Raw genomic sequence first — 27554 nt, 5'->3', positions numbered from 1 at the left:
CCCCGTGGGAAGGGACCCGCGGGGATCGGGGAATGTCCCTGGGATGTCCCCAGGAATGTCCCCTTGGGAAAGGACACTCCAGGTTTATCCAGCCCCCCGCACAGGGCACTGCGCGCTCCCGCGGGCTCACGGAGCGTCCCGCGTGGGGACACGGGGACGCAGTTACCGGTGACAGCCCCCGCGCCGCCACCCGCCGTTGGCACTCGGACACGGCGAGCCAACCGCCGTGCTGCCGGCCAGAGGGCTGGTGGCACCTGGGGCTGGCACTGCGGTGGCAGCCCCTCGGTGACAAACCTGCCGCCGGTGCCCGAATCTCGGGGGTGGCACATTGGTGGCACCCCCTTGGTGACAAACCTGCCGCCGGTGCCCGAACCTCGGGGGTGGCACATTGGTGGCACCCCCTTGGTGACAAACCTGCAGCCGTCCCCAGTGACAGCGCCTCGGGGGTCGCCCCGTTGGTGGCACCCCCTTGGTGACAGCTCCGTCCCCGGTGCCAGCGCTCCGTGGCCATGCTGCGCTGCCACGTGGTCGCCGTCAACATTCCCGGGGCCACCGGCTTCGGTCCCGGTGTCCTGCTGTCCGTCTGCTTCCGGGGTACGGCGGGGTTGGGAACACTGCGGGGCGTGGGACACGCCATGGCATCGGGTGGCACTGGCCACGCAGCAAGGGCCACGCTCGCTGCCACATGTCCCCATCCTGAGGTGCCACCACCCCTCCTGTCCCACACAGGGGTCCCCAGGAGAACCCAGGTGGTGCCCGAGGAGCGCAGCCTCACCTGGAATGAGGTGAGGTGGCCCCAGGGTGGCCCGTGGTGGCACAGGGACATGGGGTCACCCCCCTGAGCCGTGTCACCCCCCTCAGGAGCTGGTGTGGCCGCTGGACACGTGTCCCCTGAGTGCCACGGACACGCTGGGCCTGCGCCTGCGGCGTGGGGACTGCCTGCTGCCCCAGGGGTGAGTGCCAGCCCCGGGGGGACACCCTGCGGCCACCCCCTCACCACGGCCACCCTCACTGTGTCCCCCACTCCCACAGGGACCTGGGTGCCACCACGGTGTCACTGGGCGAGCTGGCGGCCAACCCCAGGCTGCCGATGGCCGTCAGGGATATCCCGCTGCTGGACCACCGGGACCGGCCCACGGGGGTGAGCCCAGCCCCACCGCACCCCACAGCACCCCACAGCACCCCACAGCACCCCGGCATGTCACTGTCCCCGTGTCCCTGTCCCTTTGCAGTGCACCGTCACCCTCCGCTGCTACCACGACCCGCACGGCGCGGCCGGGGACGTCCCTGTCACCACCAAGCACGGCCAGGTGGCCCTGGAGCCGCCGGAGGTGGCACCCGCTGACAGGAAAGAGGATTTCCAGGTAGGGCACCCACGGGCACGGCGACAGCCGGGGGGTGATGTCCCCTCATGGCCACAACGCCAGTGCCACCCCGCAGGTCCGGGTGAGGGTCATCAAGGGCCGCCAGCTGCGGGGCAATGCCATCAAACCCGTGGTGAGGGTGCAGATCGGGAAGCAGAACTTCCGCAGCCGCAGCCAGAGCGGGAACAACCCCTACTTCAACGAGGTGACACCGCGGAGGGGACACGGGCACCGCCACTGTCCCTCGGCCCGCCCTCACTGTCCCTTCTCTGGGCTCTAGGTGTTTTGCCAGGATTTCCACGTGACGCCGGAGCAGCTGGTGGCACAGCCCATCCAGATCCAGGTGGGACGGAGAGGTGGCACTGGGGGGACAGGGACATAGGGACACAGGGGCAGGGACACAAGGACACAGGGACAGCCGTGTCCCCTTCCCTGTCCCAGGTGCTCCGTTCACCAAACATCTGCACCAAACCCGTCATCGGCATCTTCGAGGTGAGGAGTGGGGAACTGGGGCTGGGAATGGGGATTGGGATTGGGAATGGGGGTTTGGGAATGGGGGATTGGAATGGGGGATTGGAATGGGGGTTTGGGATTGGGGTTTGGGAATGGGGCACTGGGGATGGGGATTTGGGAACGGGGCACTGGGAGTGGGGATTTGGGCATGGGGCACTGGGAATGGGCTGTCAGAGCACTCACCCCCTTTGCCGTTCCCACAGCTCGATGTCGGCACCATCTACTCTGCCCCAGGTAACAACAGGGGTGGGGTGGCACGGGGTGGGTGGCACTAGGTGGCACATTTTGGGGTGACACATTTTGGGGTGACACACTTTGGGGTGACACATTTTGGGAGGTGTTTCTGGCAGGCCCCGGCCAGGGCTGAAACCTCATTTTGGGGGAGCACGGAGCGTTTTGGGGGGGTTTGGGCGTGGCTCCGGTGCCACCGAGGAGGTGACGGCGGTGTCCCCGGCGGGGCAGGGCGCAGCCTGAGCGGGAAGTGGCTGAGCCTGCAGCACCCGCGGCACCGCGACGGCCGCTCGCAGGGCTTCCTGCAGGTCAGCCTGGTGGTGCGCCGCGCCGGGGAGCGCGCCCAGGTGAGCGCCCCGCCCTCCGCCGCGCCCCCAGATCCCTCCTGGAGGTCCCCAGGCTGTCACCTGCCCCCCTTCCCACCCCCAGGAGCAGGAGGTGCTGCCGGGGGATGAGGATGTGGAGGCCAACCTGCTGCGGCCACCGCCCTGCGCCACCACGCTGCAGATCCGCGTGTTCCGCGCCGAGGACCTGCCGCGGGGTGGGGACACCGGGGTGTGGGGTGGGGACACCGGGGATTGGGGTGGGGACACCGGGGTGTGGCGTGGGGACACCGGGGATTGGGGTGGGGACACCGGGGTGTGGCGTGGGGACACCGGGAATTGGGGTGGGGACACCGGGGTGTGGCGTGGGGACACTGAGCATTGGGGTGGGGACATCGGAGTGTGGGGTGGGGACACCGGGGATTGGGGTGGGGACGCTGAACATTGGGGTGGGGACATGGGGAATTGGGATGGAGACATCAGGGTTTGGAGTGGGAGCAGATTTGGGGATTCCCCCGCTCACCACAGGGTGGGGACACCGGGGATTTGGGGTGGGGGTGGGTTTAGGGACCCCCCTTCTCATCACAAGGTGGACATGGGGGAATTTGGGGCGAAGGGTGGATTTAGGGACCCCCCTGCTCCACACTGAGTGGTAACTCTGGGAATTTGGGGCGAAGGGTGGATTTGGGGACCCCCTGCTTGCCACAGGGTGGGAACCGGGGGGGGATTTGGGGTGGGGATGGACTTGGGGACCCCCCAAAATCTCGCTGCTCACCATCCCTGTGCAGCGGAGCCAGCGCGGCCGTGCCTGGGCGGCTCCGCGGGCGCGCTGAAGGTGTCGGTGCGGGTCGGCTTTGCGGGCAGGACGGTGAGCGCCGGGCGGGGAATTTGGGGTGCCCGGGGGCCCTGGGGGTGCCCGGGGGCCCTGGGGGTGCCCGACCCTCCCGGGGGCTCACGGCTGTCCCCGCCGCAGCTCTGCACCCGCGCGGTGCCCGCCGATGCCAGCGCCGAGTGGAACGAGGCTTTGTTCTTCCCCCTGCGGGTGAGGAGCGGCCCCGGCCCCAAACAGGGGCACCCCAAAAAGGGGGACACCCCCATTTCCACAGCCACACCCGGCGCTGTTCTGTCCCCGCAGCTGCCCCCTATCTGTGACGAGATCCTGCTGGAAATCCTGCGTGGGTGAGAGGGGGACACCCCGCGGGTTTGGGGGACACCCCTCAGGTTTGGGGGACATCCCCGGGATTGGGGGACTCCCCGCGGGTTTGGGGGGACATCCCCCGATTAGGGGACACTCCTCGGGGTTTGGGGACCCCCCCGCGTTCGGGGGACCCCTGACCGTGTCCCCCCAGGTCGTGCCGGAGCAAAGCCGTGGGCAGAGCCACCCTGAGGCTGTCCCAAATCTCCCGGGGTGCCGACGAGCTCGAGGGTGAGCGGGGCTGTCCCTTTTTGGGGTCCCCATGAGCCAGAGCCCACCCTGAACCCCCTTTTCTCTGCCCCCAGAGGGGACCCCCGGGTTCTTCCCCTCCTTCGGGCCCAGCTTCCTGCCCTTCTACGGCCCCCGGGCGGACGCTGCCAGGGTACGGAGCAGAGTTTGGGGGAAATGGGGTTTTTGGGGTGCATTGGGGCATCTGGGGGGAAAATCGGGAGTTATTGGGGCAAAGGAAGGATTTCTGAGGGCCATGGGATGTTTGGGGTGGGAATGGGGCAGTGCCGGAGGAAACAGGGGGTTTGGAGGGGGAATGGGCTTGTCAGTGAGGGTTTGGGGAATGGGAAAGGGAATTTGGGATGTTTTCAAGGCCAGTGGGACTTTGGGGGTGAAATAAGATGGGGGAAACGGAGATTGGGGTGTAAATGAGATGGGGGAAACGGAGATTGGGGTGTAAATGGGATGGGGGAAACAGAGAATGGGGTGTAAATGGGATAGGGGAATGGAGAATGGGGCGAAAATGGGATGGGGGTAACAGAGAATGGGGCATTTAAGGGAAAACAGGAATTGTTGGGGCAGGACTTTAGGGGACAATGGGACGTTTTGCACACCCCGGGCTCGTTTCCCAGCACTCGGGGCCGGTTTTCCGGGGCCGGCTGCTGCTGGAGCTCTGCACGCACATGGGGACCCCGCCCGGGCGCCAGCGCGACGCCGTGGCCGCCGTGGACGCCGAGCGGGCGCAGGTGGGGACATGGGGACACCTCGGGGCCGCTGCCACCCGCGCCCCGCAGCGCCAGCTGAGCGCCCTTGGGCTTTCTCCTCGCCGCAGAGCCGCCTGCCCCGCTGCCCGCTGGGGCTCTGCGGCGTTTTCTACTCGGCCACCGCCGTGCCCGGCGGCCCCGGGGCGCTGAGCCTGGAGCTGGGCATGGGCAGCGCCGCGGCCGCCACCGCGCCCGCCCCGCCCGCCTTCGACGGTGAGCGGGGACACCCCGGGGTGGCGCCGGTGCCGTTGTCACCTCCCCGCGGGTGGTGGCACTTGGGAAGGGGGCGGTGGGACAGCGCGGGGGTGATTAGTTGCCGGGATTGGTTAATTGGTGTAATTATTGGAGGGTTTGAGCCGCATGTGTGGGAGGTTTGGGGTTATTTAGGGGCTGATTTGGGGTGGTTTTGGGGGATTTTAGGGTGTTTGGGGATGTTTTGGGGGATTTTGGGGTTGATTCTGGGTTACTTTGGGGTGTTTTGGGACATTGCCAGGACGTCCTGGGCTGAGGTGATTTTAGGGTGTTTTGGGATGTTTTTTGTGTGATTCTGGGGTGATTTTGGGGTATTTTGGGGTGCTGCAAGGGCACCCTGGGCTGAGGTAATTTTCGGGTGTTTTGGGGTGTTGAGGACATGGATTAGGTGGCGCTGGGAGGTGTCACCTATGGATTAGGGACACTTTGGGAATCTCAGATGATCCCATGACACCTCCTAGGAAGCCACCGCCGCCCCTCAGCAGCGTGGTCAGCTCTGTCCTGACCCCGGTTTTCCCGATTTTCCCGATTTTCCTGGATTTAGGGAACCTCTACCACTACCTGCCATGGTTTGGGGACAAACCAGTGGCCGCTGTCACCTCGCAGTGGGAGGACGCTGGGCACCGCTGGGACAGCCTGAACCTCCTGCGAGCGCTGTGCCACCACCTGGTGAGACCCCAGATCCGGGTGGGACCGACCCCAAATCTGGGTGGGACTGATCCCAAATCCAGCTGGGAATGATCTCAAATCAGAGTGGGAATGATCCCAAATCTGGGTGGGACTGATCCCAAATCCAGCTGGGAATGATCCCAAATCAGAGTGGGAATGATCCCAAATCTGGGTAGGACTGATCCCAAATCTGGGTGGGACTGATCCCAAATCTGGGTGGGATCAATCCCAAACCTGAATGGGAAAGGTTTGGGGTGGGATTGACCCCAAATCCCTTTGGGGACAGTTTAGGCTGTGACTGATCCCAAATCCAAACGGGAACAGTTTGGGGTGGGATCAATCCCAAACCCATGTGAGAACGGTTTGGGGTGGGATTGACCCCAAATCCCTTTGGGGACATTTTGGGGCCATTCCCAGGAGAGGAACCTGGCCAAGCTGCAGGGACGCCGCGAGGACACCACCAGGGACATCAGGACGAAGCTGCTGCGGGAGCTGGAGCAGGACTGCGAGTGAGAGATCCCAAATCCCAGCGCTGGGGTTTGGGGCTGGGGGGTCCCGAATCCGCGGGTGAAATGGGGCTGGCAGCGGGGGCTGGGGGGGATTTGGGACAATCTGGGACACTTTGGGGGACAGTGGAACATTCTGGAGGGCAGTTTGGGGTGGAAATGGGATGAGGGGGACTGAGGTGTTTGGGGTGGAAATGGGGTTTTTGGTGGGAGGATGGAGCGTTTGGGGGAAAACCAAGGAATTGTTGGGACAAAGAATTTTGGGGGTGAAACTGGGGATTTGGGGGTGATCCTTTAGGTTTTGGGGTCTTTTGGGATGATTTTGGGATGTTTTGGGGTGATTTTGGGCTGGTTTGGGCTGCCCTGGACTGGGATGTTTTTGGGGTGATTTAGGGTTGATTCTGGGATGTTTTGGGGGTAGTTTTGGGGTGATTTTGGGTTGATTCTGGGATGATTTTGGGGGTAACTTTGGGGTGATTTTGGGTTGATTCTGGGATGTTTTTTGGGGTAATTTTGGGGTGATTTTGGGATGTTTTGGGTGCTGCAGGGCCGCCCTGGGCTGGGGTGGTTTTGGGGTGATTCTGGGATGTTTTTGGGGTGATTTTGGGCTGTTCTGGGCCCTGCAGGGCCGCCCTGCAGTACCTGGAGGCACAGCCCGCTCTGACTGCCCTGGACCAGCAGCTCCGGAGCTGCCGGCGCCGCCTCCTGCAGCGGCTGCAGCGCGAGGCCAGGGCCGAGGCCCAGCACGGGGACACCCTGGGGACGATGGCCCAGGGGTGGCTGCGGCGCGCGGCCGCGCTGGCCGTGGAGGTGACACCGAAAACCCCAAAGGGGGACAAACCCCAGCCCCACCCTGCTGAGGTTGGGTGTGCCCAGGGTCCCTCTGGGGCGGTTCCTGTCCCCGTTCCGGTGCCGCTCTCACCCCTGTCCCCGTGTCCCCACAGCCCCAGGCCGGTGTCCCCGACGTGCAGCTGTGGCTGCTGCAGGGCCAGCTCCGGGTGGCCTCGGCTCGTGTCCCCGCCACCGATGTCCTGCACTCCCCGCACGGCCCCGGTGCCTGCGGCCGCCTCTGCGGGAGGATCCTCACCCTGTTCCTGGTGGGAGCTCCCGCTGTCCCCTGCTGTCCCTGCATGTCCCCTGGTGTCCCCTGCTGTCCCTCTGTGTCCCCTGGTGTCCCTCTGTGTCCCCTGGTGTCCCTCCGTGTCCCCTGGTGTCCCTCCGTGTCCCTTCTATGTCCCCTCTGTCCCTGCTCTACGTCCCCTCTCTATTCCCACCTCATCTCCTCCAGGTCCCTGCTCTGCGTCCCCCCCACGTCCCCACTCCGCACATCCCCACGTGTCCCTGCCCCTTGGTGACACTCTGCCACTCTCTGTGTCACACAGGGCTGCGGGGACAGCCAGGCCCAGGTGCGGGTGTGGCTGTGGCTGGGGCGAGTGGCCGAGAGTGGTGACCTGGCCCGGCTGCTCGGGGGAAGCCTGAGCTTCTACAGCGAGATGGTGGGGACAGCGTGGGGACAGCGTGGGGACAGGGGAGGGGACAGCATGGGGACAGTGGGGATAGGGGTGGGGACAGTATGGGGACAGCATGGGGGACAGCACAGGGAGAATACAGGGGACAGCATGGGGGACAGGGGAGGGGACAGTGAGGACAGGGGAGGGGTCAGCACGGGGACAGTGGAAACAGAATGGGAGGGGACAGCACTGGGAAGGGACAGTGGGGAGGGGACACCTGTGAGGAAACAGCACCCGGGAGGGGCCAGCACCTGGGAGGGGACACCTGGGAGGGGCCAGCCCCCCACAGTGTCCCCAAGGCCGGGCACGGTGTCCCCGCAGTTCGAGAACCAGACGCGGCTGTTGGGGAAATGGGGGCCCCGGCGGCTCCTGGGGCCCCCCGCGTTCTCCGACAGCTCCGGCCGGGCCCTGCCCCCCCCGGAGGAGCTGCAGCCCCCCAAGGGCTGGCGCTGGGACGGGCCCTGGAGCGTGGAGCGGCCACAGCGGCGGTGAGCCCAGGGCACAGCCACCCCTGTCCCTGCAGGGAGCACGGGGACCCAGCCGTGTCCCCCACTGTCCCCAGGGTGCAGGGAGCACGGTGACACCAGCCGTGTCCCCCGCTGTCCCCAGGGTGCAGGGAGCACGGGGACCCAGCCGTGTTCCCCGCTGTCCCCAGGGTGCAGGGAGCACGGTGACACCAGCTGTGTCCCCCGCTGTCCCCAGGGTGCTGGCACGGGCAGAGGGCGCAGGGACCGCAGTGCTGGAGGAGCTCTACGAGAACCAGAGCCGAGACCCCAGCGGGGGCTGGGCCAGCACTGCCAGCACGGACGCCGTGAGTGGGGGACAACGTGGGGACAGCGTGGGTGACACCAGAGTGTCACTGCTCAGCGCCCACCTGGTTTTGCAGAAGGGAGTGGCGGTGCCACCGAAGGAAGAGGTGCCGTGTCCCCAGGGCTGGCACGTCACCAGTGACTGGCACGTGGACACGGAGGGGGCTGAGGATGAGGACGGTGAGTGGGGGGGTCCCGGTGGGCACAGCAGGGTGGGGGGGACAGGGATGGGGTGGCAGGATGGGGGTGACAGGGATGGATGGGGGTGACAGGATGGGGGTGACAGGATGGGGGTGACAGGGACACGGTGACAGGGACACGGTGACAGGGAAGGAGCTGAGCCCTGTGTGCAGGTTGGCAGTACGGGGTGGGCACGGAGGATGGCAGCCCCCCGGCAGCGTGGCACAGCAAGGGACAGCAGTGCCACACCCTGCGGCGCCGGCGCTGGCTCCGGGTCCGCCACAGGGACAGCGACAGCTGGACACAGGAGCGGGACACGGACACCTGCAGCACCCTGGTGACACACACGGGGACAGGGACGGGGCGCTGGGGAGGGAGGTGACAAAGAGGGGTGACAAGGATGGGGTGTGATGGGGATGAGGGTGACAGGACTGTTGTCCTCGTGTCACCCTGTCCCCTCCAGGACCCCGAGGAGCTGTGGGAGGACGAGGCCTGGCAGCCCGAGTGCTTCTGGGGCTGCGCCTTCCAGCCCAAGGTCCCGGCCGGCCCCCGGTGCCGCCGGCGGCGCTGGCAGCGCAGCCTCGTGCCCGCCGAGCCCGCGGCCGTGGCGCCGCTCTTCCTGCTCCGGGGAGCCCCGGTAGGAACGGGAGGGACCGGGGGGAACGGGAGGTGTGGAGAGGGAGGGGAGATGGAAGGGAGGGAAGAGGGAGGGATGGAGCCCTGTGGAGCAGGGCCATGGTGGGACAGGGGACAGGGGGACAGCAGGGTCCCCCCAGCCCAGCCCTGTCCCCTCCTCACAGGACACCAACGAGCCGGCCCAGGACAGTCCAGAGGTGGCCCTGCAGCAGCCGCCCCCCTTCATCCTCTGCAGCTTCCAACGTGAGCCCGGGGGCCGGGAGGGACCGGGAGTGGCCGGGGAGGGGCCGGGGAGGGGCCGGGGAGGGGTCAGGAGGTGTCGGGAGGTGTCGGGAGGGGCCGGGGGCTCGCAGCCCCCCCTGACCCCCGGCTGTCCCCAGGCCCCGGCCGCTTCCAGCTCCGCTGTTACATCTTCCAGGCGCTGGATCTGGCGCCCGGCAGCGCCAGGACCTCCATAGGTGCGATCCCCGCCCGCCCCTGGACGCCGCCCCGCCGGCAGCCCCGGCGCTGACGGTGTCGCTGTCCCCAGATGCCACCGCGCACGTGTCGTTCCTGTCCCTGAGCCAGCGCACGGGGACGGTGCAGGGAGCGCTGGACCCGCGATGGGAGCAGACGCTGCTGTTCCCCCGGGTGCCGCTGTTCGGGGACCCCCGAGGCGTCAGGAGGGACCCCCCGGCCGTGGTGGTGGAGGTGTGGGACCAGCGGGGACAGGTACGGGACACACCGGGCACGGGGGAGGGGAGGAGCATGGGAGCAAAGGAGGGGATGAGGAATGGGGGATCATGGATGGAAGGATGGAGGGAGGGAGGAGAGAGGGAAGGAGGGAAGGGTGGAAGCAGAGGGATGGATGGATGGATGGATGGATGGATGGATGGATGGATGGATGGATGGATGGATGGATGGATGGATGGATGGATGGATGGATGGATGGATGATGGATGGGACATGGATGGAGGGTTGGCAGGAGGGATGGAGGGACAGGGGCTCAGGGATGGAAGGACAGAGAAGTCAGGGATGGAGGGACAGAGGGTCAGAAATCAAGGGACAAGAGGATCAGGAATGGAAGGATGGAGGTGTCAGGGATGGAAGGCTGGGGCTGTCAGGGATGGAAGGACAGGGATCAGGGATGGAAGGCTGGGGCTGTCAGGGATGGAAGGACAGGGATCAGGGATGGAAGGCTGGGGCTGTCAGGGATGGAAGGACAGGGATCAGGGATGGAAGGCTGGGGCTGTCAGGGATGGAAGGACAGGGATCAGGGATGGAAGGACAGGGATCAGGGATGGAAGGCTGGGGCTGTCAGGGACGGAGGGGCAGGGACACCCCCGGCCGGGCCAGCCCCTGCTCAGGCTCTCCTCGCAGGGCCCCGCGGTGCTCCTGGGCCGCTGCGTGTGCTCCCCGCGGGTCTGGCTGGACGCGGCGCTCCGGGAGCCGCCCCGGCTCCAGCCCCACCCGCTGCGGGGCCCGCGGGGCCCGGCCGGGGAGCTGCTGGCGGCCTTCGAGCTCCTGCAGGAGCCCGAGGTGAGGCGGTGACAGGGGTGACGCGGCGGTGTCACAGAGGGAGGGCACCCAGGGCCGCGGTGGCATCGTCACGGTGTCCCCCTCACGGCAGGACGGGTCCCCGGCCCCGCTCAGCCCCCCGCCCCTGAGCAAGGACGGGTTCGGCATCCCCCCGGAGCTGCGGCCGCGCCTGCACAGGGTGGCGCTGGAGGTGGGAGCCACCTGGGGGAGGGGACAGCGCGGGGACAAGCGTGGGGCGGGAATGGGATGGGGAGGGGGCTGGGATGGGGACGGGGATGGGCAGGGATAAAGGTGGGATGGGGACAGGGATGGGGACGGGGATGGGACAGGGATAAAGGTGGGATGGGGATGGGGACGGGGATGGGCAGGGATAAAGGTGGGATGGGGACGGGGATGGGGACGGGGATGGGACCGGGATAAAGGTGGGATGGGGACGAGACTGGAGATGCAACCTGGGCGTGGCAGAGGCTGCGGGCAGAGCTGAAGCTCATGGGGACGGGGACAGGGGATGGAGAGAGGCCAGGGACAAGAACAGGAGCGAAGATGAGCGCGGGCACACAGGGGAGAAGGCAAAGCCAGCGCAGGGGAGGGGACAGGGGCACGGATGGGGACAGGAGAGGGGACAGCGACGCGGATGGGGACAGCACCTTGAGGCTGCCCCCGAGGGGAGCCCCCGGTGACAGGGGCCGCGTGTCCCGCCAGGTGCTGGCCTGGGGGCTGCGGGGGCTGCGCGGGGCCGTGCGGGAGCCGCGGCTGGAGCTGCAGTGGGGGGAGCAGAGCCTGTGGACCCCCCCGATCCAGGACACGGCCACCAACCCCAACTTCCCCAGCAACGCCTTCCTGCTCACCCTGGTGAGGGCGGGACGGGGGCGGGAGCGGGCCCGGCTGTGGCCGCGGTGACCGGGCTGTCCCCGGGCTGTCCCCGCAGGCGCTGCCCGAGGAGGAGCGGTTCGTGCCGCCCATCCGCCTGCGGCTCTGGCACCGCGCGGGCCCCGAGCGGCGGCTGCTGCTGGGCCAGGCCAGCGTCAGGGAGCTGGGCCGGTACCGCTGCCCCCCGCCCCGCCAGGAGCCCGGCAATGGGTCTGAAACGCTTGTGTCAATGCCAGGTACTGCCCGTGCCATCCCTGCCCGTCCCTGGTGCCTCCTGTCCCATCCCTGGTGCCTCCTGTCCCATCCCTGCCTCACCCTTTGTATCCCCTGCCCCATCCCAGCTGTCCCCAGCCCGTCCCAGCTGTCCCCTCCCTCACCCCCCTGTCCCTCTGTCCCTCAGACGAGCTCCTCTCCGTGCCCGCCTCCTCCAGCCCCTGCAGACGTTGGTGTTCCCTGTTCCTGGACATATCCCCAGCCAGGATGGCTCAGGTGAGTCCCCCTGGTCAGCTGGCACCAGCCCTGGCGCTGCTGGATGCTGGCACTGCCCAGCCCTGTGCCTCAGTTTCCCCAAGAGCCCTTTGCTCCCTGCAGGACCTGCTGGGCTACCTCAGGAACAAGCGGGCTGAGGACCAGGTGGGCACAGGAACGGGGACAGGTGGCACAGGAGACGCCACCAGGGCCACCTGTGCCCACTTGCTCCTGCTCCCCACCAGGATGAGGAAGATGAAGAAGAGGAGGATGAGAACGACGACGATGAGGAGGAGGAGGAGGAGGAGAGGGACTGGTGGAGCAAATTCTATGCGTCCATGGAGGACAAGGACCCCAAATCGCCCAACGGGGACAGACTGAAGGTGAGCCAGAGCCTGGGACCTGCCCTGGGATGGGGACAGGGACAGGATGGGAACAGGGAGGATGAGGGGAGTGGGTGAGGACAGGGAGGGGGATGAAGCTGAGGAGGACAAGGATGATGAAGCTGGGGAGGGGAGAAGGATGAGGATGAGGAAGGAATGGGGACAAGGATGAGGATGAGGAGGGAATGGGGACAAGGATGGAGAAGGGGCCGGAGCTGCCGTGGGGAGCAGCCCCAGGACGGACCCGGGGCTGTCCCGAGCCTGGCCCTGCCCCGCAGATCTACGGCTGCGAGCTGGAGGCGGTGCCCGAGTTCCAGGGGCTGCAGGATTTCTGCCAGACGCTGCCCCTGTGCAAACCCGGCCGTGCCCCCGAGCCCGCGGGCAGCTTCAAGGTGGGTGAACCCCCCGTACCCCCGTGGGACCCCGCGGCGGCGGGGCGGGACCCCCGGAGGGCACCGGGGGCTCTCTCAGGGGCTGTTCCGCATCTACCCCGTGCCCGAGGCCGCCGGAGCCGCCCCCGGCCCGCGCTGCTTCCAGCGGCTGCCGCCGCCCCAGCCGCAGCCGTGCCTGGTGCGCGTCTACATCGTGCGAGCCTTCGAGCTGTCCCCCCGCGATGTCACCGGGCTGGTGAGCACGGCGGGGACCCCGGGGCCGGGCGGGGCGGGGCGTGCCCGGTGTCACCGCCGTGTCCCCTCCGTGCCCCACCCAGAGCGATCCCTACGTGCGGGTGGCGCTGGGCAAGAGGACGCTGGGACAGCGGGACCAGTACGTGCCCAACACCCTGGAGCCCGTCTTCGGCAGGTGCGGCCGGGTGGCCCTGGTGGCGCTGTCACCTCCAGGGGGCACTGGGGGCGCCATTCCCAGCGCTGTTGTGCCACCAGATCCCGGTGCCATTCCCTGTCCCATTCCCTGTGCTGTCCCATTCCCTGTGTCCCCTCCTGTCCCACTCCCTGTCCTGCCGTGTCCCCTCCTGTCCCACTCCCCGCCCTGCCATGTCCCATGTCCCCAGCTCCCCTGTCCCCGCGGGTCCCTGTCCCCGTGCCACCCCCGGGCTGATGACACCGCTGCCCCCAGGATGTTCGAGCTGACGGCCACCATCCCCCTGGAGAAGGACCTGCGGGTGACAATCATGGACCACGACAAGGTGCCACCAGACCAGGAGATCGGCAGCACCACCATCGACCTGGAGGACCGGCTGCTGTCCCACCACCGTGCCCACTGCGGGCTGCCCACCCTGTACCACACGTGAGAGGGGACACGGGGAGGGACACGGGGAGGGGACACAGAGTGCTGGGTAGGAACAGGGAGGGACACAGGGAGGGGACATGGGGGCACAGGAGGGGACACAGGGGGCTCGAGGGGGGACAGGAGGGAACATGGTGGGCACATGGGGGCACAGGAGGATGGCAGGGAGGGGGCACAGAGGGATTTGGGACACGAGGAGGGGCAGGACGGGGGGCACAGGAGGGTTTGGGGGGCACAGGAGGATGGCACGGAGCGGGCACAGAGGGATTTGGGACACGAGGAGGGGCAGGATGGGGGGCACAGGAGGGTTTGGGGGGCACAGGAGGATGGCACGGAGCGGGCACAGAGGGCCGGGGCGGGCACAGGGGTGACTGCCAGCAGAGCAGAGGTGCCACTGCCGTGTCCCCAGCGCGGGCCCCGCGTGCTGGCGGGACCAGCTGTGCCCCAGCCGGGCCCTGGAGCTCCTGGCGGCCGCGCGGGGGCTGCGCGGGCCCCGCTTCAGCCGCGGGGGCACCGCCCTGAGCCTGGGCGGGCAGCGCTTCCAGCTGAGCCACTTCGGTGAGGGCAGGGATGGGCGGGCTTGGGAGGGGCTGGGGGGGTTTGGGGGGGGATCTGATGGGGGTTTGGGGGTTCTGGGGGGTTTGGAAGGATGTGGGGAAAGTCTGGTGGGGGTTTGGGAGGTTCTGGGGAGGGTTTGGGGTGGGGGGGGTTGGGGGATCTGAGTGGGTCTGGGGTGTCTGGGGTAATTTGGGGGTGTTGAGGGGAGTCTGGAGGGCTTTAGGGTAATTTGGGGGTCCGGGGGAGGATTTGGGGGATCTGGGGTGGGTCTGGGGTAGTTCGGGGGTGGTGGGGGGTCTGTGGGGTGGCTGTCGGGCGGGTGACAGTGGCTCGGTGTCACAGAGCGGGGCCGCCCCCCGCCCCGCCACGCCGGGGCCCCCCGGGAGCGCCTGGCCCTGCACGTGCTGAACCTGTGCGGGCTCGTCCCGGAGCACCTGGAGACCCGCGGGCTGCAGAGCCGCGCCCGGCCCGGCCTGGAGCAGGTGACAGCGACAGCGGCGACAGCGACACCGGGCTGGGGGTGACAGTGACACCTGGCGGGGAGGGGTGGTGGTGACACCGGGGTGACAGAGAACGTGGGGATGGGGACATTGTGGTGACAGGGACACTGGAGGTGGGGACACTGGGGTGGCAGGGACACTGGAGGTGGGGACACCGTGGGGACAGAGACACTGGGGATGGGGACATTGTGGTGACGGGGACATTGGGGTGGGTGCCAGGGACCCCAGGAGTGGGTGAATGGGCAGGGGGGTGACAAGGGCAGGTGCTGGAGGGACAAAGGGACCCCGTGGTGATGAGGAGCCTGGGACCGTGGGGACGCCTGGGGACACTTGTGCCGGTGCCAGCCCATCCCGGTGTCCCCAGGGCAAGGTGCAGATGTGGGTGGACATTTTCCCCACCAGCCTCGGCCCCCCCGGGCCCCCTGTGAACATCGACCCCCGCAAGGCCGAGGGGTGAGTGGGGGACAGGAGAGCCCCGTGGGGACAGGGCCAGCCCGGGGGGAAGGTCACAAAGGTGACAGACCCGTCCCTGTCCCCTCCCGAGGTACGAGCTGCGCTGCGTGGTGTGGAACGTGCGGGACACGGAGCCCGGGGACGTCAACCTGCTGGGCCAGCGCATGAGTGACATCTACGTGTCCGGGTGTGTCCCCATCGTGTCCCCTGTCACCCCCCAGCTTCTGTCCTGCTCACCCCAGAGCCCCTGGCAGCTCCTTTGTCACCGCAGGGTCCCCATCCCCAGGGTCCCTGTCACGCCAGGGTGTCCCCATCCATGTGGGCACAGGGGTGACAGCGGTGTCCCCTCTGGGGTGGCATGGATGGCTGGAGTGGCACAGGGGTGACAGCAGCATCCCCTGGGTGGTGACACACGGGTGACAGTGCTGTCCCCGCAGGTGGCTGGGATGGGTGCAGAGGTGACCTTAGTGTCCCCTGGGCAGTGACACACGGGTGACAGTGCTGTTCCCGCAGGTGGCTGGATGGGCTCCCCGAGCAGCGGCAGCACACCGACATCCACTATCGCTCCCTGGACGGCCGCGGCGCCTTCAACTGGCGCTTCGTGTTCCCCTTCGAGTTCCTGGCGGCTGAGAAGCTCTGCGCCATCCGCCGCAAGGTCAGAGACAGGGGACAGCGAGGGGACGCAGCCCGGGGACACGGCCTGGGGACATGTGGGACCTTGCCGTGTCCCCGGCCAGGAGCACGTGTGGAGTTTGGACGAGACCCTGCTGAAGGTGCCGCCCAAGCTCATCCTGCAGGTGTGGGACAATGACAAGTTCAAGGCGGACGATCTGCTGGGTGAGAGCCCGTGTCACCACCGGGGGGACACCTCAGGGGACAGGGGACAGGGAGCACCCATTGGTGATAAGGAGCTCCCACTGGTGACAGGGAGCTCCCGCCGGTGACGGAGCCATCCCCTGGCCTGTCCCGCAGGGATCCTGGAGCTGGAGCTGACGCGGCTGCCCCGCCCGGCCCGCAGCGCCCGCCTGTGCCGGGCCTCGCCGTCGGACCTGCCCTGGTTCTCCTGGCCCTGGCTCTCCCTGCCGCGGTTCATCCGGGCCCGGCTCTCCCGGGCCTGCCTCTCCCTGGCCCGGCTCTCCCGGGTCTGGCAGCCCCTGGCCCGGCTCTCCCGGCGCCTCTCCCGGCGCTGGTTCCGCTCCCCGGCGCTGCAGCGCCCGTCCCTGAACCTGTTCCGCAGGAGGAGGGCGCGGGGCTGGTGGCCCTGCACCATGCACGAGGACGGCGGCCAGCGCCTCTCGGTAGGCTGGGGACAGGTTGGGGACATCCCCACGGGGCTGGGGGACAGCGGGGACAGATCCAACCGCCCCCCCCGGGCCCCGCAGGGGAAGCTGGAGCTGAGCCTGGAGCTGCTGTCGGCGCAGGAGGCCGAGGAGCGGCCGGTGGGGAAGGGCCGGGAGGAGCCCAACAAGCACCCGACCCTGCCCGAGCCCAGGTGAGCCGGGGACAGCAGGAGGGGACAGGGGGACAGGCGGTGGCTGAGCCCGGTGTCCCCACAGGCAGGGGACAGGCGGTGGCTGAGCCCGGTGTCCCTGCAGGCGCCCCAAGTCCTCGTTCCTGTGGCTGCGCTCCCCACTGAAGCTCGTCCGCTACGGCGTCCACTGGCGCTACCTGCTGTGGCTCGGGCTGGGGCTGGCGGCGCTCCTGCTGCTCCTGCTGCTCCATTCCTTCTTCCCGGTCAGGACTGCCCCACGAACACCCCTCTGTCACCCCTGAACGCGCCCTGAGTCCCTGTGTCCCCCTGCAGAGCACCCTCAAGGTGAAGGTGGCTGACCCGCGCCTGCTCCTGCCGGCCAAGGAGCTGCCGGCCACGAAGCATCCCCGGACACAGCGCTGAGGAGGAGCCGCCCGGGTCCCCGATTTCCTGGCTCTGAACCCCCTCCCGAGCTGCTCTGGATGTCCTCGGTGGATTCTCCAGCCAGGAGGAGATTGCCCCGTCCAGAGCGCCGTGGGAGCTGAACATCCGCGTTCCCTCCTGAATAAAGCCCTGTCCGAGCAGCACCGGAGCATCGTCCCCGTCTCTGGCGGCTCGGGGGGGGTACGGACACCCTAAGCCCAGCCCCGATCCCAAATTCAGCCCCACCCCAGTCCCAGGTTCAGCTCCCGCTCCCAAACTCGGCCCCAATTCCTGCCCTAACCCCAACAGCGTCATCAGCCCCGGTCCCCCGGGTGGGACGGGGACACCCCCGGGGAGTGCGGCTGGGAGGGAGGGAGGGGGGAGCGGCGCCGGCCCCTCTGCGCCCGGTCCCGGATCGCGGCGGGATGTGGAGGGGAGAGCCAGCCACGCTCCCTGACCGCGGGGCCCGGCCGGGGCATCCCCCGGGGGGCTACGGACAATGGATCCCGACAGAGCATCCCCCCGAGGCAACGACTACGGACACTGAGACGACTACGGACACCGAGACAACGACTACGATCACCGAGGCACTGACAACGGACACTGAGACAACGACTACGATCACCGAGGCAATGACAACGGACACTGAGACAACGACTACGATCACCGAGGCAATGACAACGGCCACCGGCAGCCATGCCCGCTCCGCGCCGGAGCCCCGGGGCCTCCCCTGGCCCGCAGCGCCGCGACCGGCCCGGGCCGGGGGAAGACCGGACACCGACCGGAGCATCCCCCGGGCCGAGGAGGACGGAGATGCCCCAGACCCGGCCCCGGCCCTGCCCCGGTGCGAGGCGAACGCTTTCGGTGACGGGGCCCGGTGCGCCCAGGCCCCGCCCCTCCCGGAACCCTCTCAGCCAATCGCATCCCTCCGTCCCGCTCCAGCCCCGCCCCTCATTATTTCCCAACAAAGCAAACCGCTCCATGCCCCGCCCCTCATTGTTGCCACTCGGCTCCCATTGGCTGCGGCCGAGAGGGCGGGGCTAAGCCTGCGTATATAAAGCGGCGGCGGGGGCTACGGACTCAGTTCGGTTCCAGCGGCGGCAGCGGAGCGGGACGGGAGGAGCAGAACATTCAACAGCGGAGCAGAACATTCAACAGCGGAGCAGAACATTTAACAGCGGAGCGCCGGCCGAGCCCTCGGAACCACCAGCCCCGGAGCGCCGGCACCGCCCGCGCCCTCGGTGCCGCCAGCCCGGAGCCCGACACGGGGGGGGTCGTTGGGGGAGGGTTGGCAGGGATGGGGATCCGCCGATGCGCCGCTTGTCGCCGTCCTTGTGTCTTTTCTCGCCGCCGCCTTCTCGGTACCGGCCCCTCCGAACGGGAGCGGGACCGGCACCGCCCCCCCGGCTCAGCAAAGGTAAGGAGCGAGACCCGCCGGGGCACCGAGGGACCACGCCGGGCTCCCCGATCGGGGGCCACGGCCACCGCCCCGGCCTGCCCAAGGTAAGGGGATGGAGAACACGGCGCCCCCAAATTGGGGGGTCGGACACCAACCCCGGCTCGGCAAAGGTAAGGACAGGCAACCCGGGGCACCGAGGGACCACGCTGGGCCCCCCCAAACCGGAGGGGTTCGGCCACCGCCCCGGCCTGCCAAAGGTAAGGGACAAAATAAAATTGGCCAAATAAAATTGGCAAAATAAAATTGGCCAAATAAAATTGGCAAAAAAAATTGGCAAAAAAAAATTGGCAAAATAAAATTGGCAAAAATCCCATGAAGTGCTGTGGCTGATCTCTGCTGGCTCCATGCGTCGCTCACCACCCGCACAAATCACAAAGCTCCCCCCCAAAAGTGGGGCTGGGACCCCCAGAGACCTCTCCCCATGGGCCTGGGGCCCTCAAAGACCCCTCCCCATAAACCCAAGCACCCCAGAAATGGGGCTGGAACCACCGGAAATAATAATAATAGTAATGTTAATAGTAATACTAATAGTAATAAATAATAATAACCATTCCCCAGGATTGAGCACACAGCACAGGGTGGGGTTCACGCCCAGGGGGGCAGCCCTGGGCCCCTCCTGGAGCTCTTTATTCACCGTGGCAGGCTCAGCCCTTGGGGGCCGAGGTGAAGATGCGCAGGCCGTGCATGTGCTTGATCTCCTCGCTCAGCGCCTGTGGGGCAAGCGCAGCTCAGGGGCTGCCCTGGCCTTGGAGCGGCCTCAGCCACAGCCACGGGTGCAACCTGAACCCCAGAGCCAGGGCAGCACCCTCAGCCGGCACCCACAGCCAGGGGTGCAGCCTCAGCCCCATGTCCAGGGGTGCTGCAGCCTCAGCCCCATGGGTTCCCTCTTCTCCATCCACTCTCCCCCATTCCCTGTTCCCTCTCCCTTCCCCTCTTCCCCCTCTCCTCATTCCCTCACCCCCATCCCCTCTCTCCATCCTCTTTCCCCCATTCCCTCTCCCTGTTCCCCTCCTTCTCCCCATTCCCTCTCCCCTATTCCAGCTGTTTCCTTTCCCTCTCTCCCCATTCCCTCTTTCCCATTCTCTCCCATCCCCTCTGTGCCATTCCCTTGCCCCCATTCCCTCACCCAAACCCCCTCTCTCCTGTTCCCTCTCCTCCATTCTCTCTCCCTGCCCCACACCTGTGTCACCATCCTGTGCTGCTGCACCGGGCGCTTCTCCCGGAACTCCTCCGACTCCACGTGGATCTCGTACATGTCACCGCAGCCTCCTGGGAACCCGGCCCAATTAACGCCAATTAAAATCCATTAAAGTCACTTAAGTCAAGGCTTGAGCACCCTCACACTCCTGCCCTGTCTGGGGGTCCCCACAGCCCAGTGGGTTTAAAAAGAAATCTGGGTTTGGGGCAACCAAGAGTGGGGTAAGGGCAATAAAAACCAGGTTTAGGACCACAAAGAGCGGGTTTAGGACAATAAAGAGTGGGCTTCAGGTAGAAAGAGAGGGTTTAGGGCAACCAAGGGTGTGTTTAGGGCAATAAAGAGCGGCTTTAGGGCAATAAAAACCAGGTTTAGGGCAACCAAAAACGGGTTTAGAACAATAAAGAGCAGATTTGGGGCAACCAAGAGTGGGTTTAGGGTAATAAAGAGCGGGTTTAGGACCACAACGAGCAGGTTTAGGCCCTACCTGAGATGTCCACCACCTTGATGGCCGAGGCCCGCGGGAACTTCTCCCGCAGCAGCTGCGCCAGGCGTGACTCCCCATCGGTACCGGAGGCCAAACCCCGCCAGGAGCGGCAGCGCAGGAACAGCTGGGGGCAAACGGCCCTGAGACCCCTGGGGGGACCCCAAAAACAGCCCCGGGAACGGGGGAAGGGAAGGGGAAACTGCCGGCACCGGCAGAGGGCACAGGAAGCTGCGGAAGCCCGGGAGATGCGCGCGAACCGGGAGAAGGAGGGACGGGAACGGGCGCTGCCACCACCGGAGGATCGGGCGGTGGGAACGGGGCCTGGGGAGGGGCAGGAGGGGTGACCCGTGCCTGGGGACATTGTGAGGAGCGGAAGCACCGGGAGCGGTACAAGGAACGAGGGAACACCGGGAGATGGTGGGAAGCGGGCCCGGGGATGCTCATTGTGAGGGGGCGCGGGCCGCGCTTACCGGCACCGGGGGGACACGCAGGGAGGGGACGGGTCGGGAGGGGAGCACGGGCAGGGGCAGGGCAGGGGGACGAGGACAGAGGGACACGGGGACTGACGGACACTCACCGGGCCCCGGCTCAGCCCCGCCGCCGCCATCCCGGGGGCGCGCCGGGGTCACCTCCGCCTCAGCCAATCAGAGCGCGCCGCTGGGAAAGGGGGCGGGGCCAGCGCTGCGCCGCCAAGAGCGCCCCCCGGTGGCTCGGAGGACCAGGAGAGGCCGCGACGCCCCCCAAAGGGTCCCCAAAAAGGGTCCCCTCCTGACCCCAAAAAAACTCCATCCTGACCCCACAAAAAGCCCCATCACGGCCCCATAAAAAGCCCCCTCCTGACCCCACAAAAGGCCCCACCCTGATCCTACAAAAATCCCGGTCCTGACCCCACAAAGGGTCCTCTCCTGACCCCATAAAAAGCCCCCCCTTGACCCCACAAAAGTCCCATCCTCCTCCCCCACTCCATTCCCATATCCAGGGTCCCATCCCGACCCCCAAAAGGATCCCATCCCCCCTCTCATCCCATAGATGGAGCCCCCATCCTGATCCCCCCCTGAAGGACCCCCAGTTCCCATACCCAGAACCCCATCCAGACCCCCCAGTCCCAAAAACCCCAACCCCAAAAACACCAACCCAAAAATCCCACAAACCCCAATCCCACAGGAATTGCAGCCGAGCCTGGTGTTGAGTGCAAAAAATAAATATAAAATTTATTAAAACACCCACAATATTTTAAAGGTATCGGGAATAATAACACAGCCCAACTCAGAATAAAATACAAATTAAAATAAACAACAACAGAACAAAAAAACCCCAAAAAAACAAAACCAAAACCGGAGGGGAGGATCCAAACTTGCAATTTTTAGGAATCCTAAAAAATAAATTTATTGAAACATTGGGGGGAAAGAAAAGGAGGGAAAAGGGGGAAAAACAACACAGAGAGAAAGGGAAAATGATACAAAATAAAATTATCGGCATCGATTTCCTGTCCTAGGAGTATCTACAGTTTAATTACATGTTAATTAATTCATTAATTAATTAATCCTATTGCCTTGAGACGTGGGAAAAAATTCTACCGCTCCTCGATCCGCCCCGAAACTTCATTTCAAGTAACCCCAGAGCCGAGCCCAGCCAGGAACCCCAAAGGGGTTGGGACGCCCCCGGTGCCTCCCCCGCAGCTGCCGCCGTCCCCAGAACACCCCAAAAGGCGCCGGAACACCCCAGAAAAAATTGCAAAACCAAATCCCAAATAACGCCGGAACAGCCCAAGAAAAATCCCCAAATAAATCCCAAAAACCACCGGAATAGCCCAGAAGAAATCCCAACATAAATCCCAAAAAGCACTGGAATATCCCAAAAAAAATCCCCACAAAACCCCCAAAATAAATCCCAAAAAGCACCGGAATACCCCAGAAAAAATCCCAAAAGAAATCCCAAAAGGAATCCCAAAAGAAATCCCAAAAAAGCACCGGAATGCCCCAGAAAAAATCCCCAAAAAAATCCCAAAAGAAATCCCAAATAACACCAGAACACCCTAGAAAAAGAATCCCAAAAAAGCACTGGAACATTCCAGAAAAAAATCCCAAAAGAAATCCCCAAAACCACTGGAACAGCCCAGAAAAAAATTCCTGAAAAAATTCCCAAAAAATCCCAAAAAAATCCCAAAAAGCGCCAAAAGAGCCGCCCCGCCTACGGCTGAATTCCCAGATCCCAGAAGAAATGACGCTCGGGTTGTAAATTTGGAATTGCCATGGTGCAAAAAAAGAAAAGAAAATAAAATAAAGAAAAATAAAATAAAATTTAAAAAGTAAAATAAAATAAAAAAACCAACAAAATAAAATTTAAAAACAAAATAGAATTTAAAAGAAGAAAATTCCAGTAAAATAAAATAAAATAAAATAGAATTTCCAAAATAAAATAAAATAAAATAAAATAGAATAGAATAAAAAAAATCCAAATAAAATAAAATAAAATAAAACAAAATAAAATAAAATAAAATAAAATAACATTTCCAAAATAAAAAATCCCACTGACCCAAAACCTCTCCTCGCTCCCGGAACCCAAATGAGGAAATTGCGGCGGGGTCAAAAATCCCTGAAGGAGGCGCAGAAATGGGGAAAACCTGGGCGGGAAAGGGAAAAGGAGGGAAAATTGAGAGGATGCCTGATCCCAGAAATGTGGGAAAGGATCCCAGAAAAGCAGGAAAGGATCTCAGAAAGGATTTTGGAAATGTGGGAAAGGATCTCAGAAATGGGGAGAGGATCCCTGATCCTGGACGAGCTGCACCCGGGGCTGGGGGCTGAGGTATCTGCTGGGGGGCGCGGGGGGGAAGTAGCACCAAGAAACCCCAAAAAAAGGAAAAATCAACCCAAAAAAGGGGGAAGGGGAAAAGAAAGAGGCGGGAGGAGCTGGGGGAAGGCGGGAGGGGATGAGAGCGAGGAGCTGTGGGAGCCTGGACAGGGCTGGACACGGTGCTGGACGTGGGATGGACACGGGATGGACACGGGATGGACACAGTGATGGACGTGGTGATGGACATGGGATGGACACAGGGATGGACGTGGTGATGGACACGGGATGGACACAGGGATGGACGTGGTGATGGACATGGGATGGACATTGGGATGGACGTGGTGATGGACATGGGATGGACATTGGGATGGACGTGGTGATGGACACGGGATGGACACAGGGATGGACGTGGTGATGGACATGGGATGGACATGGGATGGACGTGGTGAACGACATGGGATGGACACAGGGATGGACGTGGTGCTGGCACAGTGCTGAGCACCAGGGTTGGTTACTCAAGGTTGGTGCTGAAGGGGAACAGCACCAGGACTGAGCCCAGCCGAGCAGTGCCATGGGGGTGCCCAACCACCGTGTCCATGCTCTGGGCAACCACCGTGTCCATGCTCCATGCCCAACCACCGTGTCCATCCTCCGTGCCCAACCACCGTGTCCATGCTCCGTGCCCAACCACCGTGTCCATGCTCCGTGCCCAACCACCGTGTCCATGCTCCATGCCCAACCACCGTGTCCATCCTCCGTGCCCAACCACCGTGTCCATGCTCCGTGCCCAACCACCGTGTCCATGCTCTGTGCCCAACCACCGTGTCCATGCTCTGTGCCCAACCACCGTGTCCATGCTCCGTGCCCAACCACCGTGTCCATGCTCTGTGCCCAACCACCGTGTCCATGCTCCGTGCCCAACCACTGTGTCCATGCTCCATGCCCAACCACCGTGTCCATGCTCTGTGCCCAACCACCGTGTCCATGCTCCATGTCTGAGCACCATGTCCATGCTCCATGCCCAACCACCGTGTCCACACGCCGTGTCCAAGCCCCTTGGCCGAGCGCTGTGTCCACACACCCCAGCTCAGCACCACGTCCACACATTGTGGCCGAGCACCGTGGCCGAGCACCGTGTCCGGGGTGTGTGTCCAAGTGCCGTGTCCATGCCTGAGCACCACCATCGAGCACCATGCTCAAGCACCGTGTCCACAACACGTGGTCAAATCACACCGTGGCCGAGCACCATGGGCCGTGTCCAAGCACCACGGCAGAGCACGGGTCCAGGAGCCATGGCCAAGCACTGAGTCCAAGCACCAAGCAGAGCACCCCTGTCCACCCATCACGTCCACAGCGCATGGCCAAGCACCAATGTCCATTTACCGTGTCCGAGCACCATGTGCAAGCACCAATGTCCAAGCACCATGTCCAAGCACCAGGTCCATGCACCATGTCCACACACCCTGGCTGAGCACCGTGTCCACACATCATGTCTGAGCACCGTGTCCGAGCACCACGTCCATGGTGGCATGGCTGAGCACCGTGCCCGAGCACCATGTCCATGCACCATGTCTGAGCACTGCGGACAAGCACTGACCACACATCATGTCCACACACCACAGCTGAGCACCACGTCCATGGTGCATGGCTGAGCACCATGCCCGAGCACCATGTCCATGCACCATGTCCAAGAACCATGACCGAGCACTGTGGTCAAGCACCGTGTCCACACACCATGTCCAAGAACCATGTCCGAGCACTGTGGTCAAGCACCGTGTCCACACACCATGTCCAAGAACCATGTCCGAGCACTGTGGTCAAGCACCGTGTCCACACACCATGTCCATGCACCAGGTCTGAGCACTGTGGTCAAGCACCATGTCCACACAGGATGTCCGAGCACCACAGCAGAGCACCGTGCCCAAGCACCATGTCCATGCACCAAGTCCAAGCACCAAACACAGCACCATGTCCGCACACCACGTCCGAGCACCATGTCCATGATGCGTGTCCAAGCACCACGTCCAAGCACCGTGGTCAAGCACCATGTCCGAGCATCATGTCCATCATGAGTGGCCAAGCACGGGGACCAAGCACCATGTCCGAGTATCATGTCTGAGCACCACGTCTGAGCACCACGTCCATCATGTGTGGCCAAGCACGGGGACCAAGCACCACGTCCGAGCACCACGTCCAAGCACCACGTCCGAGCACTGCACTGAGCACCATGTCCGAGCACCATGTCCACAAGGAGTGGCTGAGCACTGTTCCTGAGCACCACGTCCATGACCATGCTATGTCCATGACCTGTGGCTGAGCACCATGACCGAGCACCATGTCCATGACCACACTATGTCCGTGACCTGTGGCCGAGCATTGAGCCTGAGCACCGAGTCCGAGCACCGCGTCTACGATGTGTGGCCGAGCACTGTGGCCGAGCACTTACGTCCACGCGTCGTGTCCAAACAGCCTGTCCAAGCACTGTGGCTGAGCACCATGACCACACACCTGGCTGAACACCCTGTCCAAGCACCATGACCACACACCTGGCTGAGCACTCTATCCAAGCACCATGACCACAAACCTGGCCAAGCATCCTGTCCAAGCACCATGACCACACACCTGTCCAGGCACTATGGCCAAGCACCATGACCACACACCTGGCTGAGCACCTTGTCCAAGCACCATGACCACAAACCTGGCCAAGCACCATGACCACACATGTGTCTGAGCCCTGTGGACACCTGGCTGAGCCCTGCACCTGGACATCACCTCCAGCACCTCATCCTGGGACCCACAGGGAACGGCTCCACCACGACCCCGGCCGGCGGCACGCCTCGGACGCGGCGCCTCTTTCAGTTTGCATAAACCCAACCGGCTCCCGGCACGCCTCGAGCTGTCGCTCCGGAAAAGTAAACTTCCTTCTCAACGACATTGCTTAAATTTTGTATTTTTTTTTTTTTTTTATCTTGGTTCCTTAATTTGATATATACATTAGTAGCACCTCAGCGAGATGGAATCAGGCAGAAGCGTGATACAGTTTGTTAAAACACCATAGCACCGTTTGTATTACAAGATTTCATTTAATAAAAATATGCCTTATAGAGCCCACAAAGCGTACTCCAGTATTAAAAGGAAAAATCAGCAATTGAGGCACCTCAGGGATTCTGGTTTCCTTCTCCTTCCCATGCCTCATCCCGAAAGCATCGAGATGGAGGGGGACCCAAATTGCATCCCTCGTTTCCTGCCCGAGGCGAAGCACCGTGGCCAGAAAAACCAAAGCGGGACGGAGGAGCCGGTCGGGGCTCCCCGTGCCGAGCCCTCCCTGGGGTTTCCACCACGGCTGTTGTTCTAGCACCATTGTGGCCACGACCTGCTGCAAAACCAGGTCCCCACATCCCACTCGTTAAAAACATCATCCCTTCCCCCCGAGCTCCGCGACCCCCGCGGCCTCGGCACGGGCGGGACGAGCGCAGCCGCCGGGACGGGTAAAGGGAAAAGATTTTGCTTGGAAACAGCCTCTCAGCAGCAAGGGGTAAAGAGCTGTGCATAGATTTCGAGTTTGTGTAGAAGTCTGAAGCGTGCGAATTCGTAATGACTGAGAGTTGAGGTAGGTTAGACAAAGTTTATGTAGTGTAAAAACGTTGAGACTGCAGCAGTTCTCGCTCCCCGACCCGCGGCGCCGGCAGCTCCCCGCTCTCCCGGGCTGAACCCGCCGCGCTGGACCGACCCCTCCCTGCACCGAAAAACCTCTGAGGAAGCAGGACTTAGACAGGTTACACGGACCATCGCCTTCTCCCAACGCTCCTTCTCCTCCAAGGCACCCCCGTCACGCCAGCCAGAGACCCCGGGCGACAACAGCGGGGCCGGCACCCGAACCCGGCCCCACATCGTCCCCGCTCCGCGTCCCGAACCATGGCCACACGGCGGGTCCCCGGCATCGCCCGCCGGCGTCCCTAAAATCTGACTCTTACAATCCTGATATGCTATTGGGTATTTCTAAGAAAAGCGGGAATAGCTTGTTGAGTTTCCTTGTCAAATATACGCGACTTTACAGATTACGGTTAAAAAACGAACAAAAAAACAAAAACCAAAAAAAAAAAAATCATTAATGATGAAGGACGGACAAAGCATGTTAAATATTCTGCCAGTATTTACAGTTCTCCCACGATAATCTTGTTTAAAACATACTGCTTCAAGTTGGGGGGGAGTGGGGGGAGAGGAAAGAGGGGAGTTGTTTGCTTTTTTAAGTTTTGCTTTCATTCTTTTTTTTTTTTTTTTTTTTTTTTTTTTAAATCTAGGTGAAAGTGCTTTTAAAAAAATTTCTTTCCCTATTTACAGGTTTAAAATCAGACCACGTCAATGTTCAGGCTGTTTTACCGAGATCCTGCTGATCCGTGCCCGTGCGCGAGGTGGGGGGAAGGAGGGTGACGGTAAACACGAGGTGATCCCGCACGGCGACGGCGTCGGCGCTGCCCCGCTGGCTCTCCAAAAGGCACCTCAAAGTGCAAAAGCAACGACCCCGCCCGGGGACGCCGGCCCCCGGCTCC

At 63.7% G+C, this 27554-nt stretch overlaps 2 protein-coding genes across 2 annotated transcripts; one reads left to right on the top strand and one right to left on the bottom strand.

The window, feature by feature from the left end:
• The first annotated feature begins 509 nt into the window (after window positions 1–509).
• Window positions 510–17212, top strand: FER1L5 (fer-1 like family member 5). The gene is made up of 50 exons (XM_066567207.1): window positions 510–594; window positions 730–785; window positions 862–953; window positions 1033–1141; window positions 1233–1364; window positions 1441–1569; window positions 1645–1707; window positions 1806–1856; window positions 2081–2111; window positions 2310–2455; window positions 2538–2670; window positions 3220–3610; window positions 3781–3857; window positions 3932–4008; window positions 4487–4600; window positions 4687–4831; window positions 5415–5557; window positions 5957–6048; window positions 6672–6855; window positions 6990–7142; window positions 7428–7541; window positions 7878–8044; window positions 8259–8545; window positions 8719–8882; window positions 9009–9182; window positions 9346–9424; window positions 9562–9639; window positions 9681–9892; window positions 10541–10699; window positions 10791–10889; window positions 11402–11551; window positions 11628–11805; window positions 11970–12058; window positions 12161–12202; window positions 12283–12420; window positions 12699–12812; window positions 12892–13047; window positions 13130–13221; window positions 13495–13665; window positions 14075–14223; window positions 14566–14705; window positions 15088–15176; window positions 15268–15363; window positions 15690–15831; window positions 15914–16013; window positions 16149–16273; window positions 16388–16474; window positions 16559–16668; window positions 16772–16910; window positions 16981–17212. Exons 1-50 carry the CDS (start codon window positions 510–512, stop codon window positions 17068–17070), a joined length of 6333 nt encoding a protein of 2110 aa, XP_066423304.1. The 3' UTR covers window positions 17071–17212.
• A 1896-nt stretch (window positions 17213–19108) lies between these two features.
• On the bottom strand, window positions 19109–20883 carry BOLA3 (bolA family member 3). The gene is made up of 4 exons (XM_066567378.1): window positions 20789–20883; window positions 20212–20335; window positions 19710–19798; window positions 19109–19239 (listed from the first exon to the last, which is right to left on the bottom strand). The coding sequence occupies exons 1-4, from the start codon at window positions 20816–20818 to the stop codon at window positions 19174–19176; spliced, it is 309 nt and encodes a 102-aa protein (XP_066423475.1). The 5' UTR covers window positions 20819–20883; the 3' UTR covers window positions 19109–19173.
• Between the last annotated feature and the right edge of the window lie 6671 nt (window positions 20884–27554).

The sequence above is a fragment of the Molothrus aeneus genome, chromosome 29, assembly GCF_037042795.1.
Source record: "Molothrus aeneus isolate 106 chromosome 29, BPBGC_Maene_1.0, whole genome shotgun sequence".
In the NCBI taxonomy this organism is placed as follows: Eukaryota; Metazoa; Chordata; class Aves; order Passeriformes; family Icteridae; genus Molothrus; species Molothrus aeneus.
This window is presented reverse-complemented; position numbering and strand designations above follow the sequence as displayed.